We start from the raw sequence: 18507 nt of genomic DNA, 5'->3' as shown, positions 1-18507 counted from the left end.
TTCATGCCAACCTAGGCATGAAAAGAACAACTGCACAGTGGAAAGTGTTTTCTCTTTCAGAAGAAGGTCTGAGTACTGTTCTTCATGAAGCTAGTAAAATAGCCAAAGCCATGTGAAAGCACCAAACACTTGAAGAATACATACATATTAAACACAGTGTGCATCGTATTTAAACTTTATTCTACATTAATGATATAGGAATGTGTAATCATGTAATTAGTACTGTTGCTATTTTATCTGAGAATAAAACTAAGACTTGAGGATGGATACATATATCACCAGTGAAATCTGCTTTTGAAACCCACTATTTGACAGAAAGTTTTTCACACTGTATTGTATTATTATCTGCTAGTTAAGGTTGAAAACTTCGCTGAGGAAAGCAAGTGTATAATGCACTAGTGATATTTTTTTATTCAAGACTCCAAAGTGGAAGTCTTACATTGACCAGCCTGCAATTAATCACCTTAGAAGCATAGTCACAATATATTATAATACTACACTATAGAACTTTTGAGAATTCTCATATTTAAATAATTGACAATATAGAATGTGATGGACTCTCTAAAAGTTTAGTTCATTTTTATTGAATTAATATAGTTTTCAAAGGACTAAGTCCACTTGATTTGGATGTTTTATTCTGTTTACATGAATGTCAGAGTGAACTTGTTACACCAGAACATTAGAGGAAATAGAACCAAAAAGATGTTAAATTAATGTAATTACCTAGCCGCTTTAAAAGGTGATTATAATTAAAACAATTTCTTCCAATATGGTTTGAAAAATCAGGAAAAACATAACAGCATAGAGAAATGTCTTCAGGTGTGAGCTAGGCCACTTGGGTGCGTGTATAGTCAACAATTCTCACAGCAATGTCTCATCATGTTTGATTAGTTCAGCTTGTGCGTGATTGTCTTCACCAAGAAAGTCGCCTTTCCGTGTTAATAAGTATTTAGCACTGCAAAGCAGTGTTCATAAGTTTGCGATAATGGATTTTAACTGGTGCCCAGTGCTAAGATGTACAGTTAGCAGAGAATGTGTAGTAGCACACAAAGGGGCCGTAAGTTGTGTAGAGTGAGGGCAAACTAGTTATAGGGTTCTATTCTCTCACACATCATGCCAGTGACAAACACACAATGCTCCAGTGATCAAAGACATACCTGAGGGTTTTTTTTTTTTTAAATCCACACCATCATTTAATATGTTATATTTTAAGGCTGACTCTAAAATTGTTAAACACACTCAAAACGACAAAAATAAATGGCATTCATTTAAACTTTTATACAAGATGATATCTGGGAATGCTGGGGTGTGTGTATGGAGGGGATTCTCAAACATTCACTCACCTGCTTTTCTTGCTTCATACAAGATAACCTGAAGCTCCAAGAAAAGATTAGACTCTCGAGCCAGTATCAGGCAGTTACCTCTCAGTTTCCCTATTACGCCGCCTGTGAGTGAAGTGGAGTGTGTATGCTTCACTAACTTTAGCAACTGTCCCATTCAGTCTTCGGGTGTATCTTTTCAAAGAGAGGGGATCATGTGGTTTGCATTCCCTTACAGGTGTACAATTTCATTTACTTCAGATAAAGTATCCCCTCTTCCGGACACACTTCCCTTTAGGTAATCATCAGAGCAGACACAAGACATGATCTATTAAAACAGCTGAATAAACCCACCAAGTTGTCCCCATAATTAAGAGCTCAAAACCCTGGGGAGCAAAGAACTGGTACTGAGACCACTCATGGGCAACGTCTTTGCAAACAGCAGCAAGTTCAGGTAGAGCCCACCATGGCCAATAAGAAAGCTATAATAAATCCTGTCAGACAAGGAGCCCTGGGTGGTAACCTGTTTTTAAAACCCTTCAACCTTCATTTATTTCTGACACTGAGCATCCTTACAAAACTCTGGGATAGGGCGGTTATTTGCTGCAAACTTCCTGAAGAACTGTGCCCGTGCCACCTCTTGGTAAACATTTTGGCTTGTTGATTTCAAATGGATTGTGTAAAAGCGAAGACAATCCTAAAACTGAGGAGGACTACATAAATATATCTCTAGACTTTCTGTCTGAAGTAGCCATAAGCCTCTTGCCTTTGGAAAAAGCTCATTGCAAACCAAGCCGCTCAGTTTTGTCTGGAGAACTTCTATGATCCCAGCTATTCTAGCCCGTGGCCCCAGTTCAGTGGGTAGGAGTCAGTCTGATGCTTTCAGGAGGATACAAAGCATTGCCCAGGAGCTAATCCCTAGCTAAAAGCACGAATAAATCCCAAGCACAGAGATATCTAAGGCGCCCTCTTTTCAAGAGCGCTTGCAGCTTCTGTGTGCTCCATACAGGGTCCTGTCACCGCCTCGCTCTCATGCCAACAACGTCCACTGGAAAAAAAAAATCTCTGGGCTTTCCTGGCTCCAAACCCCAGCCGGCTCATCGAGTGGACAGAGCAGTAACAGAGTGCCGGTTAGTCTCCTAACAGGCAGATACATAAACAAACAACAAAAGAAATTGTTTGCTCTCCCCCAGGGAGGCCAGCATGCATTAAAATAAGACATGAATCCCTTGTCCTACCTTGCATCCAAACATCAACGACAAAGTGTTGTTGGTGCAAGCAACTTTGCAGTGGCAAATCATTGGTGTAAAACAGTCAGGGTCCTTAAGAACAGGGGACATTCCTTTCGGGCTGCGGCAGTGGCAGCTTCTTGGGGGAACCGAACTTGGTGCTCACCCAGTGTTCGGAGCGACAGCCTAGACAGCCTAGACCGAGCGGCAGCGGTGACCGCTGCCCCCTGCGCCTAGTACAGCCATCCCGGAGCCTAGGTGAAAGCACTGCTGCCCGCAAGTACAGTGCGTCTCAGGGTCTGTCTTCCGCGGAAAACGAGGGGTGGGGGAAGGGACAGGGAGCAAAGAAAGGTTCTTCAATATAAGGAAACTGAAGGAGATAAAATAATATACATATAAATAAATCAAAATAAAAGGAAGCAAGGCGCTTTGACGAGGGTTCAAAGGAGGTGGGGCAATATTAGCATGTAAAAGGATGTGCCCGCCTACTCGCCCCAGTCACACTAGATTGTCAAGCAAGCTGAAGGGGGCTGAGATTATTCCCTCTGAAGGAAATTTTAAAAAAAGAAGAAAGAAAGAAAAAAGAAGAAGAAAAAGCCATAATGCAGTTCCCAATTTGGTAAGAAGCCAGTGGCTGGCTGCTGCAATCCAGAGTCACCGTGGGGATCACTGGCCCAGAGAGGTGGGAGGGAGGGGCGGGGAGAGGGAGGGAAGGGAGGCTTGCTGGCTCGCCAGCCTGGCGGCGCGCTGGGTACCACCAAGAAGTCCCTGGCTTATGCGAGTGTCCATCCCCAAGCGATGTGACCCCGAGGCCACACAAGCCCCCCATTACTACTGCTGCCTCAGAGTGGACAAACTCAGATGCTGAGTTCCTGGGAAGAGGAAGACAGCGCCCAGCAGCGGAGGGACTGGCCTCCCCACCCCCATAGAAGAGCTAGTGAGGATGGGGGAGGGGAAAGTGGCCAGCAAAGAGATCTGGTGTAATATTAAGCTCCAAACAATTTTGCTAGTTAATGTCTTCTGGGTCATGGAATCCACTCGTTCTCTGGGGTAAAAAGGATTTCAGAACCAATCCTTTATCTGCTGATGACATTTTATTTTTCAAATTAAAAAAGGAAGGACATTCCGCTACTCCCTCCGCCCCGCCCCCACTTAGATGTTTAGTGACTCCCAGAAGCCACAGAAGTATCTATGCTGTTCCAGAAGCATGAATGAGAGATAGGACCAATAGATGCTTTATTGTTTTGGCTGGTTTGGTTTGGTTTTTTATAACTGAGTGTGTGAAAATTGCAAAAAGTTTTTTTTTTTTTTTTTTTTTTTTTTTTTTTGAAAGTTAGCAAACGGCTTACACATCTGCAAAATAGCTTCAGGAAGTTTTAGAAAGTGGTAGGAAGTGTAAGGGGCAGAAGTGGGTAAATGTAGCACACTCTTAGCACCACCTGGGTGCCTGGCACCATTCCTCACAGATGGTCGAAGGAAAGAGCAAAGAGACATCAGAGTTCGAAGTAAGAACAAAGTGAACAGCTAGCCATCTCCTCCAGGGCAAAGGCTCAGAAGAGGGCAGTGACTCTGCCCTCTGCTTGCAAATCTTGTGGTGGGCATTAGAGATCAGTCTATCACTTGCTCATGCCATACAATCAGAAGGCATGAAACTTAGGTTCAAAGAAAGCTGATCAGAGATAGTTAAAAAGCAGCCTCACTCATGTCTGCGGTTACGAGGCCAAATGCAGCATCTTAGAAGCTGTCATTTACCACTCCTTATTTAAGGTAACTAATTCTCCTTCCTGAAGTTAGTGCACACTAAACTCTATAGACTTCTTTGGATATTAACAAAAAACACCATTCCTGGGCAACATTACATCCTCATTCCTTAGGCAAAGAGGAGGTCAAGAAAGAGCAGTATGTAATCACACCCTCCCTGCCCCCCAAAGGGAAATCTGACTTCTGCCTAAGAAACGAAGAACATTGGCAAAAAAGTCAGTATGGAATCAAGTATGGACAAAAAGCCACAGGGGATTCACCAGGAGTTAAACCTGGGTCTAACTGAAGAGAACCACCGTGGCTTAGACTATGGTATTCATACCAGTGCAGAGTGGGGCTACTGAGATCTGTGTGTCACTCTTAAATATCCTAGGAAAACACTGCTAGACATTTTGGGTAGTCTTAAGGCTCTATTAATGGGTGAGATATATGCCTTAGCATTTCCCCCTTCCTTGCTGTAAACTGTGCGTGTGTGAGCGATTCCACCTACAGAGTGCCTGTAATTGTGGCTGTATTTTCCGAGGGAGAATAGATTCTAAAAATGTTGTACAATATTCCTCTTATTCATTAGCCTATAATTTGGATTTCAAACACCCCAAAAGTATTGTATGCTCTATATTGTGATGAGCCAATAATATCTAACAGTCTTTCCCTGATGAATTTGCCAAGTTAAGACTGACCTCCTATTCTAGGGCAGCATTAAGGGATGCTACACTCACGTTATATCCCATTTTGTAGTTTGTGCTGGTTCAGATTGATAAGGCCAGATGACAAAATATGAAGCAAAACATGTATTTTATTTATTTTATCTTTTATGCTTCCACCAAGAAAAATTTGTTTATCTACACACATCTCTCAATAAACACACACACATATTTCTTTTTATATGTCATATGTTTAGAGACATTTGATAAATGCTTTTTTCTTAGTTTTCATCTCTCAATAATAGTTCTACAGTAAATTGAAAGTTTGAGAGAATGTGGGGGTCTGTGTCCATGACAATGCACTGCACAGTTACAGTCAGTAACAACAATGGTTACAAAATTGAGGCACTCTCACCTTAGGATCCTCTGTAAGATCCACCTTCCAGGTCCTCTGGAAGAGCAGTCAGTGCTTGAAACCTCTGAGCCATTTCTTTAGGCCCCCAGATATAAAGGAAATGTAGGAATCTACTTCTTTGCAGTGACGTATCCAGCAAATACATGTTTCTATGGCATTTTCTATTTTATAGGAACTAACATAGTGCTTGTTCTGTGCTCTGTTCTGAATTCAGCAGTGTGCTGGAGCCAAATCCTGTTCAATAGAGTTGATTATGTGACCTCCTAATTCCCCATTCAGTGACACCATTACTGGTAGTTTGGGATCAATTAAGAAGAACATTTATACCTCGTACTCTGGCAAATACTACAAATGCGGACTTCTTTCTTTAGACAAACTTTTGTCAATAGAGCACTGTCCTAAATACTGTATGCTCATTAGCCTATTTTATTATTACACTCACTCAATCTTACCAAAGGAGAAATCTGTATCATGGAAAGAATAAATAACTTTCCATACCAAAATTTGGCAAAGTGAAGCAACTGATGAAAATATTTTAATGACTTTCGATCACGTATATTCATCTCCTGTGTTGAACATCCTTAACAGCTTACCTGTTCCTGTAGTGCATGCCGTTCCAAAGACAGAAGAGCAGCCCCTATTCGGGGCATGGTATTCCTCTCATGCAAAAATGGGAAAATTCTGGATATAGAGCCATTCTTAAAACTTCACTTCAAGCTGGGCGGTGGTGGCGCACGCCTTCAATCCCAGCACTCGGGAGGCAGAGGCAGGTGGATTGCTGTGAGTTTGAGGCCAGCCTGGTCTGCAAAGTGAGTCCAGGATAGTCAAGGCTATACAGAGAAACGCTGTCTTGAAAAAAATCAGAAACCAAACCAAACAAAAACAAAAACAAACAAACAAAAAAAACTTCACTTCAGAAAACAGCAACAATAATTATATCTTCTTACTTACATAACTGTCAGCTAAAGGATGTCCTAGCTAACCTCATCCTAGTGAGTGTACAATAACAGTCTGGTTAGAGGGAGAAAGGAGAGCAGACTGAGAGAAGTAACATAGTAGCCTACAGCTTAGTCAGATAATAGAACTAGGATTTGAAGGCAAATATGGCGACCTATGGACCCATTCTGACAATTTTCATTCCTTTTCTATAATACAGACTATTTCAGCAGCTTCCTCCCTGAAATCCCCACATTGCAGAGTCTATGGCAATATCACACCAAATGTGCCTGACCTTGCCAGGAAACGTGAGCAGTTCAGAAAGCAAGCTCCAGGGCCATCAGACACAATAGAATTTACCCATAACCACATGGTTTCAGTCTGTAACTCCATTCTCTTCTCTTCTATGTCTCAAATAGAAGTCCACTTATTGCATTTAAATCTTTCCTAGAAATGTTTTCATACAATTAATTAAGCAAGTGATATAAACAAAGTGTCTTTTATTGTGGACTGCCCTGAAATATGTAATGAAGGTCATTTTATCAAAAAAATATAAATTAATTCAATACATTTCTTAAAATTCAGAACAGTAGGAAAGACCATAGTGTTAATAATTGTATTTAAAGTCCATACAAATACTTGATTGATATAGTTAAATTCCCCAAACTGTCATTCTCTGTTCTGCAGCATGGTAATGAGGGTCTCAGGAAGGTTGAAATGAGAAGATGTATTAGGACATATTTTTCAGCCTTACCTATCTTATGCTATGCATTTTATTGATTTCCTAATATTTCTTTCAATAAGTTAAAAGAAAGAAATAAACCCATTACACTTGCCAAATAAGTCCATGTCTCCAGTGTCTCTATTTAGAACGTTTCTCAGTATGCCCATGTCCTCCTTCCGATTGACACACCATCTCACTTAGCATCTTGTCCAGTCTCAAGCAAACTAAGCCTGATATCCCTCGTAGCTTCATACCTTGAGCTCTTGGTGCTCTCTGATATAAGAGTCTGTTGCTACCAAGAAGAGACTTGATACCCTATAAGCACGTACAGGGGGAGGAGGTCCCCCTCAGTCACAGTCATAGGGAAGGGGAGTAAGGGGAAAATGGGAAGGAGGGAGGAATGGGAGGATACAAGGGATGGGATAACCATTGAGATGTAATATGAATAAATTAATAAAATAAAAAAAGAGCCTTGCTACTTCTCTGAATCCAGTGTAGATATCTCTAGACCAGTCATTTTAATTAGTTGTCTTTTACATGTGTTTCATATAACATATTTGCTCAATCTTTCCTTAAGTTGTCTTTCTATAGAGTAGAATGTTTGGCCAATAAATGAACAGGCAATAACTAATTCATTGAGGAACAATGCAGCCAATCTGCTTCCACTTGGACATCAGCAAAACTGGTATAGATCTTTGTCCTTCATCCATCTGTTCTGCTTCCATTGCTGTTATAATAAAATATCTGACAAATAGAATCTGGGGAAGGAAGAAGAGATTTATTCAGGTTATAATTCCAGATTAGTGTCTATGATTGTGGGGAAGTCAAGGCAGGAACTCTAGGCTAGTCACATCATATCCTAGGTCAGAGAGAAAACAGACACACGCACACCTAGTGCTTAGCTATCTCTCTCTACCCTGAAACAGTAGAGGACCCCACACTAGGGAAAGTTGCCACCTACATGTAGGCAGGTGTCTTCCCACATCATCTGAGGCAATCAAAACAACCCCGCAGACATGCCCACAAGCAAACCCGATCTGCACAGTCACACATGGAGACTCTTCCCAGTTGACTCTAAGCTGTGTTCAGTTGACCAACTATCACCCTGCCTTCAGTGCCCTCATTGTAAGGTGCAAGACTGCAATTGAAGACCAGATGATGCACCAATCATAACTGCCCTCAGCTCCAGTATGGCAGTGTGGTATGCTGACTTCTACATATAACATGGTTATCAGTTTTGCATTTCTGCTATTAAAGAGAGCAACTGCAAATCATACCGTAAGATACCTGTAGGAATTTCTTTGGCAGCAAAATGCAAATAAAAAATAATAAAAAAAAAATCTTAGGTCATAATTGGTTATCAACTGTTTTGTCAAATTGTGATGTTGAAAGAGTAACATCTATAGCTTGGGTTTCAGTTCTTGGTGCTGACACTTGCTGAGTGACTCTGATTTGGTCACTCAGGCTCATTGCTAATTCACTCATCCACTGAAAGAGGGAAGAAGGTTATCAAACCACAGCAGATGAGTAACAGGATTACTATGCAGATTACAAAACAGAGTATATGTGAAAGTACCTATTAAAATGTGTCACATGCATTAGTGTTTAATAATATGCACTTGTTCATTCACTCATTCTTTTATTCACTCATTCAGCACACATCAAATTTAGCCCAAAATCTCCAGCAATTTCAAATGAACATCTACCAAATACAGCAAAATTTCTGTGAAATAACATTCTATTTTTATAGTGCCCTTGCCCATCTGTGAAACAAAGACAAATATTTCATTGTCAGAAGGGGAAAAAAAAAAACTAAATCAAGAGTTCAACGTTGAGAACAGTAATTCATGGGAAGGCTGCAACAAAAACATGGCTCATTTTAAATGGTTTCATATTGTCTCTGAGTGCTCCTCTGCTGCAAATAGACTCTCCTGATGACTTGCCTTTCATTCTAACAATAGATGCTTGCCTAGCTGTGTGAACTGAAGGAGGTGACTTACTTATCCAGAGGAACACCACTCAATCATGCCGTAAAGAGGGGCCCTAAGCTAATCATGTCCAAATTAAGTGAAGTAATTATTCAATGAAACAATTGCTCCTCTGAAGCTGTAAGGACATCAGATTGCTCTTACAACCACATACCACAGACTTAAGATATGACATAATTATCTTTTCTAATATGCTGTACAAGGACAGTTAAAGTCTGAGATGGCTCTAAATTTTAAGTATAGCCTCACCAGTTTTCCATTCCTTGTTTACTTAAAATAAGACCATTGTGAAAAGGGAAAAAAACATCTTTTTGTATAGTATGTGACTTACTCCTGTTACAAGAATGCTAAATTATTCTTTTATTATGATAATCAGTGTCAAGTATAATGTGTTAGAAGCTCCAATTATGTTTGCTAAACTTGCCAGCATCTGACTTTAGAACAGCCTTCACTGGGTTCATAATGTCAACACATTATCCCCTGCTTTTGATATGCAATTGCTATTTACTCACATATTCATTAAAAAAAATACTGTGTGTGCATGTGGTGTATGTGTGTAGACAGCTATGTACACCTATGCATCCATGTGCATAGGCCAGAGGTGAACACCAGGTGTCCTCTTCTACCTCTCTACATCTCAGTTTTGAGAAAGGTGTTTTGTTGCTGTTGTTGCTTTTTTAACCTGGAGGTTGCCAATTCTTCAAGACTAACAAGACAAGTCCCAGGGATATTCTTGTCATCACTGCTAGGAATAAGGGTACACATTACTGTGCCCCTTTACATAGGTATGGGGATAGGAACTTAGCTCCTCATTCTCATACAGGAAGCACATAAGTGATAGAACCATCTCCCAAGTTCCTCAACAAATAGTTCTGAGTGATGACTATCTGGTTTCTGCTATACTAAAGTTGGATCACAGCGACGATAATGCTAGTTGCCAATTAAGTCTTGTGGAGATGATGGATCAGTGGAAAAGGCAGATTGGTAGGAGAGCCCTGATAAAAGCTGCCTTGTGCCAAAGTAATAATATGAAAGCGGAGACCCAAAGGAAAAGTAGAAATGACTTGGATAAATTGTAAGGTAGTAAGGTAGCTCAAATAGAAAGGATAGAACAAATATATAGAGTACAATAAATTATAAACACCCAAGATGTAAAGCTTGGTATTTAAATACATGAACATATCAGGAAACTATTAGCACAATCAACAATGAAACATGTCATCACCTTGAAATATTTGTTCATAAATCATTTATCCCTAATCTCCAACACAGATACATCCCCTATAAGAAGTTATATATTTTTAATTATTAAAATGCCAAAAGGTATGAAGATGGAAAATATCAGATTAATCAGAAAGGAAATAAAAATTGAGCCACAATGAGGTTGTTCTAGAGGCCCATGAAATTGTCTAAAATTAATGAGTTCAGAAATTCCAAATGCTGATGCGAATGGGAGACACTTAACTCTCACATAATGCTGGTGGGACTGTCAAATGGTACAGATGTTTTAGGAAAATAGTTTGGCATTTCTTAGAGTTAAGTGTGAGTACACAATATACTCAGAATCTATTTCTAGGTACTCAGGAGCAAGGGAAACATCTCCACTCTCACATGTCCACTCATATTCATAAAAGCCCCTTTTCTTAATATCTGAAACTAAAATTACTTCATTTATGTCAGAAGGGTAAATATATAAATTAAATGACATGAATTAGTAAGACTTTACATGATTATTCTAGCTAAAAGTGTGCCCATTTTATAATTCCACTGATATAAAATTATAGAAAATAAAAGCTAATGAATATTGATAAAAAGAATCCTACTATTTCCTCGGCCAAAAACAAAACCAAAAGAAAGATTAGAAAAAAGATCAAGTGTAGTCATTTATGTTGAATTATAAATAAAGTGGCATTTCATTATATGTAAATTACACCTAAATAATATCCACTTAAAATCTTCAGTGGTTTTGGATTTGAAGCATGAGTTGCAATAATGTTCTAGAGACATTGTCAAGTGCCAATAACACAACACATATTTTCACTAAGGTAATTCTCTAATTCATTTCATTTTTTTAACTTTGTTTTCCAAGGTGAAGGGGGGAACCTTGCTCTATGAGTTTATCATGACCATTTAAGCAATTATTTGTTCATTTGTTTCATGTTTATCTGAGTTTTAAAGATATTTGATATGATCAGGAAAGGATTTAGCCTGTTTGTGTATTGTACAGTTTTTTTACATGGTAGTGTGTGTGTGTGTGTGTGTGCAATTATGTGTGCACATGTGTGTGGAAGATAGAGTTCAATGTGGAAGTTTTCCACTAGCAGTATCCACATTTTTTTTCCTACTGAATCTGAACTCACCAATCTTTTAGACTGGCTGACCAGTGAGCTACAAGGATACGCCTGTCTCCATCCTGTGTGTGTGTGTGTGTGTGTGTGTGTGTGTGTGTGTGCGCGCACGCGCGCGCGCGCGTGCACATGTGTATGGAGGATAGAGATCAATGCAGAATCGGAACTCACCAATCTTTTAGACTGGCTCACCAGTGAGCTCCAAGGATACGCCTGTCTCCATCCTGTGTGTGTGTGTGTGTGTGTGTGTGTGTGTGTGTGTGTGTGTGTGTGTGTGTGCGCACATGTGTATGGAGGATAGAGATCAATGCAGAATCGGAACTCACCAATCTTTTAGACTGGCTCACCAGTGAGCTCCAAGGATACGCCTGTCTCCATCCTTGTACAACACACATGCCTCCACCTTTGCACTTTGAAAGTGAGTTTTGAGGATCCAAACTCAGCTCCTCATTATTGTGCAGCAAACGTGATGCTCACTGAGCTTTCTTCCAGGCCTGCAAGGTCAGGTCGAAGTTTTCAAGTTGAAAAGACAAATTGATGAAGCAATGTGAATGTGGTTGAAGAATGGATTGCTTGCATTATCTAGAATATTTTCCCATATCTCACAGAAGAGATGGAAACTAAATGTAGAGCAGGTGATCGCATGTAAAGCAATATAAAACTACCACAGCAGTGTATAAGAGTACCTCATGTTATAGATAATGATGTATTCAAATAATGTCTTGTTTTCTCCAATAATCGGCCAATTCTAAATGCTGAGTTAGTGCAGCCTAATGGAATTCACATACACACACACACACACACACACACACACACACACACACACACGAAAAGTTTTTCTGTGGTTCAAGTCCTAGTTTGAGTATATATACTGTAGAGTATTTTTTTTCTTGACACTGTCTATGTTCTCAGCCTTACAATGCCAGGTTCTATTCTGTACCTTCCTCAAACATGAGTAAATGGAAGATTATCACGGCCATTGTTTCTCATGTCATCAACTGAAGAAACTGACATCTATAAAAAAGAGTAGTGTTTGTAGACATTTTCCACTACCTGTTGACTGGGGACAAATGTGTTTACTACCTTAGTTTCCTAATGTATAAAATAAGAGTTAGCAAAATGCTTACCATAAAATCTTTAAGTGGCTACATTACTTAATATACAAAGTGCTCTAAAATAGTGCTTATCACATACTGAGTATGCTCACTATTATTATATTCCAAAATATGACAATTAACATTATTATTGCACATTAATTACATACAGAGTTCTGTTGACTCTTTAAGAATTAATTTAAGGAGCTGGAGAGATGGCTCAGTGCTTAAAAGAACTAGCTGCTCTTCCAAAAAACCCGAGTTCTATTCCCAGCACCCACATGGCAGCTCACAACTGTCTATAATTCCATTTCCAAGGGATCTGACACTCTCATACAGACATACATGTAAGCAAAACCACCAATGTACATAAAATAAAAATAAATAAAATTTAAAAGTCAATTTAAATATCATCTTTTTGAAAATTTCCCTGACACTCCCCTCATATATCATCCCACCACCAAGGTACTTTGGACTATACATTTTCCTCTGTAACATACAGAGCAAAGGTTTGTGATGAGGTTCCATGATAGGTGTAACGGATTACTACTATACAAGACAAGCAAGAACTTGAACCAACTCTCATTAAGCCTTTTTCCCAACAGGGAAGCAGACAATGAGACATATTTGAGACTGGTTCAGGATGCTATAATTGATCAAGGGTAAACCTAAGGTGCAAAGCCACCTTCATTGTTGGAAAACCTGCATTCCTCATGTTTCTCTGTGCTGTGTCCTAGTGCATTACATCTAGTTGTGCTATTAGTTTGCATGAGAGTTTATCCACTGTATGTTCAACTGATATTCAAAAATTATTTGTATAATCAATCATTCCGGTAAATGAGTGAGTGATTAAAATGGAATACATATGATTTTTAGTAATTTTTTCATTAGAAAGAATTGTTATTGGTAGGAAGGAAAATGCAGGATAATGCAGAATACACAAGAAAGGCACATTTAAAACCTCATATAATTTTTTTTCTGTTCTTAAAACCATATTCTTGATACTCTATGAGCATATACAGGGGGAGGAAGTCCCCCTCAGTCACAGTCATAGGGGAGGGGAATAAGGGAAAAATGGGAGGGAGGGAGGAATGGGAGGATACAAAGGATGGGATAACCATTGAGATATAATATAAATAAATTAATAAAATATAAAAAACATTAAAAAACCATATTCTCCAGCAAATCAAATCGTATTTTTAGAGGAAACAAAGCTGATAGATCATGAGGTTGCAACTCTAAACACACACAGACACACACACACACAAACTATATGCTAACTAAAAATGCTGAGAGTAGGAGAAATAGTCTTCCCCAGGGAAGAACACACCAATTAGTTATCTGATACTAAATGGTCATCTCTGACAACATATATATGTAGAATATATGCATGTTCCAATAACTAATAAAAATGAAGCCATAAATTTCACAAAGCAAGGAAGGGGCATGTCGCAGAGTTTGGAAAAATGGCAAGGAGGGGAACTCATGTCAATATGCTATAATTTCAAAAATAAAATAAAATAATTAAAAGATAAGTTATTTTAAAGCATAGACATTAATTAAGACCTTGTAAGATTGGGATGACTATCAGGGGATGATATTCAAAAAAACCATAGCAGCAAAGGATGTAATGTTGGTGCCAATCTAAAAGTTATTAGCAATTAGGAGTCCACCATTGCAGGAAAGTAAAACAGGAACTTGAAGGAGCTGGTCACATTTATAGGCAAGAACAGAGAATGGATGAATGTATGCTAAGTTGTGCTCAGCAACATCTCTACAGTTAAGCCCAGGACACAACACCAAGAAGTGGTACTGTTCACAGTAGGCATGTCATCCCATTTCAATTAACACAATCAAATGGATTCTCCCACACAGACATGCCAACCACAGTCCAAAATAGACAGTCCTTCATTGAGACAGTCTTTCCGGGAGATTCTAGAACATGCTAAGTTAACAATTAAGGTCAACCATCACAGCTACAGTCTCACATATTTTTCACTTATCTCAAAAGCTTTTGGGAAAATAAATTCGTATCATCTCTTTGTCACCACTCTTAAAGATCAGGAAGTTCTATACTGATTGCTAGCTCTAGGCATCTTGAAGAGATTGCCTGATCAGCCCAATACTTACTTAGATTGATCTAGAATGAGTTCTTTCTATTTACTTATAGTCTGGTTTCTCTGGCCTATCCCTTTCACAATGATTAAGTTTTAGGTAAAGCATGGACACTGTGAGAAGAGTATAGGCAGTTAGTGTATAATAAGTATGGAGAAACAAAGCAATTGTCATTAATTCCGCCTGAGTAGGACAAGCAAGCCTTTAGTGACATGGCATTAAATTGAGGTGTTAGGGATAAGAAGGAACTTGCGGCTTGGGTAAGTCAAAATGAACTTCATCGAGAGAATAGCTCCATGTGCCCATAGAAAGGAAAGACATTTCATACGGTTGACTTGCAAGGTTGTTGACATGAAGTTATTGGATAAGAGGTTAGAAGAGTGGATTTTATTAAAGTTTAAGCGTTGTGACATATTTTCTCAGTGTATGAAAAACTATGAAGAATAACAAGAACAACAATGAGCACAGAGGCAGGAGGAAGAGATCTTCAATGAACTGCTAATTATACTGAATTTGAAAACAATGAATTGAATCAACAGTCCTGAGTCAGACAATATGTAATTTTTACCCATAGAAATAGCAAAGATTGGGCAAACCTTTTAACTCTAGCACAATGCATTCGAGGTGCAGCTGGGATTGGAAAATAGAGCTCTTGCAACACCTTCTTCAACGTTCTTTCTCATGCACCATGCTGTGGCAAATTTAAACATGAAAGAAATTCTGAAATTTTAGCTGAAAAAAAAAAACTGTTTTCTGCAAACTTCTCCTGTGTGAAACAGTTTTTGAGGGAGAACTCTTCAGGTCTGGCTGAACTAATTACAGAATTTACAGTTCTGTGTCCTAAATAAATAAATAGCAGCTTTCTATTTAAAAAAAAAAAAAGCTAAACATATTTAAATCTATTTTAAATCCAAAATACTAAGCCAAATACAACTTGAAGGAGCAGAGACAAGTGCCCCCCCACCCCACCCCCAGCTAATGCTGTCATGTTCTTTCCAATTAAAACAAGAATGATACTAAACTTTTTAAAAAGCACTCTTTCATAGCCAGATACAAAACTTTAAATAAAGACAAATCAGTGTCTGAAACAAAAAACAAAACAAAACAACAACAAACAGAAGTCTACCTGCAGAAGTTTCTGCTCTCTAGATCCTGAATTTAAAAGAAAACAAAATGAACACACACAGACCCCTACAAAACATAACAAAGGCCTTTGTCTTCAAGTTTTCCACCTGGAATGCATAAGCATTGTGCAAGTCTATAAAGGTGAATGGACTGACTAAAGCTTGCCAAAAACTGAAGTGTGAATAAATGAGATGCCACCTCTGCTTTAATGGAGTTTAGATGGTGGATGTGACAAAGAACAGACAATCATAAAAAACTGAGAGTTGTAGTTAGAGAGAGGAATGCTTGGCAAAGCATTGGGAATGAATGGGATTCCATAAGGAAAGCGAACAAACGAGAAAAGAAACATTAAAGAAAGAAAGAAAGAAAGAAAGAAAGAAAGAAAGAAAGAAAGAAAGAAAGAAAAATCAAGAATGTTCCTAGCCTCTTCAGATATTAATGGATTCTAGAAGGCAGTTCCGAAAAAAAGAAGTCTTTGCTACTGTATAAAGCCAGCAATTAGGATAACCTGTTATTTTATATTTGGATTTAGTGGGGAATTTAACTCTGCTCTTAAACTTCTTTTAGTCTGGATCAGATTAGATTGAAAAGCAGAAAATGAGAGGTGGCCCACGCCTTTAATCCCAGAACTCAGGGTGGCAGAGGCAGGAGGATCTCAGTGAGTTTAAGGCCAGTCTGGTCTACAAAGCAAGTCCAGGCCATCCAAGGCTACACAAAGAAACCCAGACTCAAAAAGCAAAACAAAACAAACACCCACAAAAAAGCAAACAAGCAAAACAAACAAACAAACAAACCATATCAAAACAACAGCAACAAAACAAAACAAAAAAATTAGAAATCAAAATTTTAAGTTGAATTGTAAACCAGAAATTTCTGAGCTATTACACTCAGCTCTACTTCTACAACTCCAAAATGAGGTGAAGAGAAAAAGAAGTAATGAGATAATGTAAAGTCCAGAGAGTTCTGTATCACGGTATGATTTATTTCCTAGTCTGGGCATACAAATTTTCCAGTGGTTGCAGGTTACAGAAGTCCCAATCCTAAATTCCTTTAACAGTAATATTTGTTGGTCACAAATATCAAGATTGACTTAATGCAAAGGGCTCAGTTCTCTTTTGGTCGTTGGCCTGGCCTTCTTCTGTATGAAAGTGCTATATACTTATGTGTGTTGCAAGGTAGCTGTAGAAGTACTGGTCTCCATTTTCAAGAATGACAAATGGGGAAGAAAGTTTGGTGGTATCCATACGGTTTTTGAAAAGATTAGTTATAAGTTACCCTGGTAACTTTGTGGAAATGCATCCTTGCAGTTTAAAAAGGCCAAGTAAAGTGCATGGCCAGTCCACATGCTATTATTGGCAGAGGCAATACAGTTTACCACAGACAATCAGGCCAGTATTTTATGTAACTTGGCCACTTACAGTTTCTCTATGACACTTGGGTCATATCTTTCAATTAGTAAACTTGCAAGCACATGAATGACTTGATAAAGGGTTCCAGACAGATATGATAATTAATACAATTTCCTTTTTTACCAGAAAAAAAAAACCCAAGCAATTTACTAGAAACATTGCCATAATGTTTAAAATACATAACTTCAGTACATATTCACACAACCTGTTCACATATGCAGACTGTAGTTATAATAAAAGTTCACTGGCCATTACAGAAATAAATCTTAGCTGTTGCTTTAAATGAAGCAGAAATAATGAGGCAGCAGCATAAAACACAGCCTCTGCAGTCTGGTGAACATGGCTTTGAATTCTCTAGAAATTTACTTACAGGCAGTTTACTTACACATTTCAACTCTTTTTACAACAAAATGGAAATACTACTACCAAACACATGGAATTGTTATAAAAAATAAAATAAAATGAAATGCCATAATATAAAATCACACTTCTTGCACCAAGGTACTCAGTAAAGATTTCAGATCTCCATGGCTGCCTCTTTTTTCTTCTCCATTCCTCAGGTTGCTATGTATGAATTCAAATCATTGAAACCTGAAACTATTATATGACACATAATTTTATATATGAATTTAGGTGATGGGTATTTAAAATGATTACAATTTGCCTCTCTTGTCATGAAAAGGTTTATATCTAAATGAGTGATCATATATAAACATCTCAGTAAGAGCCAGCTAGAGAGCACAGTAGAAGGAATTCAGTAGGAAACAGCGGCCAGTTGCCATTTCTCCACTGCAGAATCTTGTCACCTGGCCCCCGAAACGCGGCTGAGTGCCATGCCTCCTCTGTGAGCACACAATGTAGGTTGCCATTGCCCTGCTCCAACAGTGCTGATGACTTCTCTGCAACCAGCTTCCTGTGGTTTCTGAAGTAGAATCAAAGACACCTGACAGGGCAACATCTGCTCTCAGACTGCACAGCTGCAGGGCCTGCTCCTTGGGATGCCAGCATAGAAAACTGTGTACGAGGAAACCTGCTCATTTTCAGAGAGGGCATGATTGGGAGGGGATGGGGGACACAGAGATTAGACTGCCCAGTAATTTCTTCCACAGCCCCACACAAGCCAGCTAGCCTTCACTGTGTCCTTCCAAATAATACACATTAAAGAATCCAATCAAGACTTACGTCTTTTACTTTCAGGTAGCTTGTTATCATGTGTGTGTATTCAATATAGTCTCTATACCAATAACTACAATGTGATATTGAGAATAGTGAAATGATTAATAGCAACATAAACTTTTATATATCTCATGTCCTTTTCCCTGGGAAAAGAGCACTTACTGAATAAATTTTCTTTCTTTTTTTTAAAATATATTTTATTAATTTATTCATATTACATCTCA

At 38.6% G+C, this 18507-nt stretch overlaps 1 protein-coding gene across 12 annotated transcripts in view; it reads right to left on the bottom strand.

Annotated features, from left to right (window-relative positions):
* Window positions 1-18507, bottom strand: part of Dlg2 (discs large MAGUK scaffold protein 2) — a 1899378-nt gene that overhangs the window by 1155276 nt on the left and 725595 nt on the right. Inside the window, exon 1 of one of the 12 annotated variants that reach the window (XM_051148927.1) lies at window positions 2558-3148. The exons of 10 other annotated variants lie outside the window; for them this stretch is intronic. In XM_051148927.1, coding sequence (XP_051004884.1) covers window positions 2558-2659 — 102 coding nt within the window. In that variant the 5' untranslated portion in view covers window positions 2660-3148. Of the gene's footprint in view, window positions 1-2557; window positions 3149-18507 lie in introns of those variants that run through there. One more of the 12 variants, XM_051148942.1, reaches the window with a different exon arrangement.

This window comes from Acomys russatus, chromosome 7, assembly GCF_903995435.1.
Source record: "Acomys russatus chromosome 7, mAcoRus1.1, whole genome shotgun sequence".
Classification (NCBI taxonomy): Eukaryota; Metazoa; Chordata; class Mammalia; order Rodentia; family Muridae; genus Acomys; species Acomys russatus.
The sequence above is the reverse complement of the archived record's forward strand: the minus strand, read 5'-3'. Positions and strand labels throughout refer to the sequence as shown.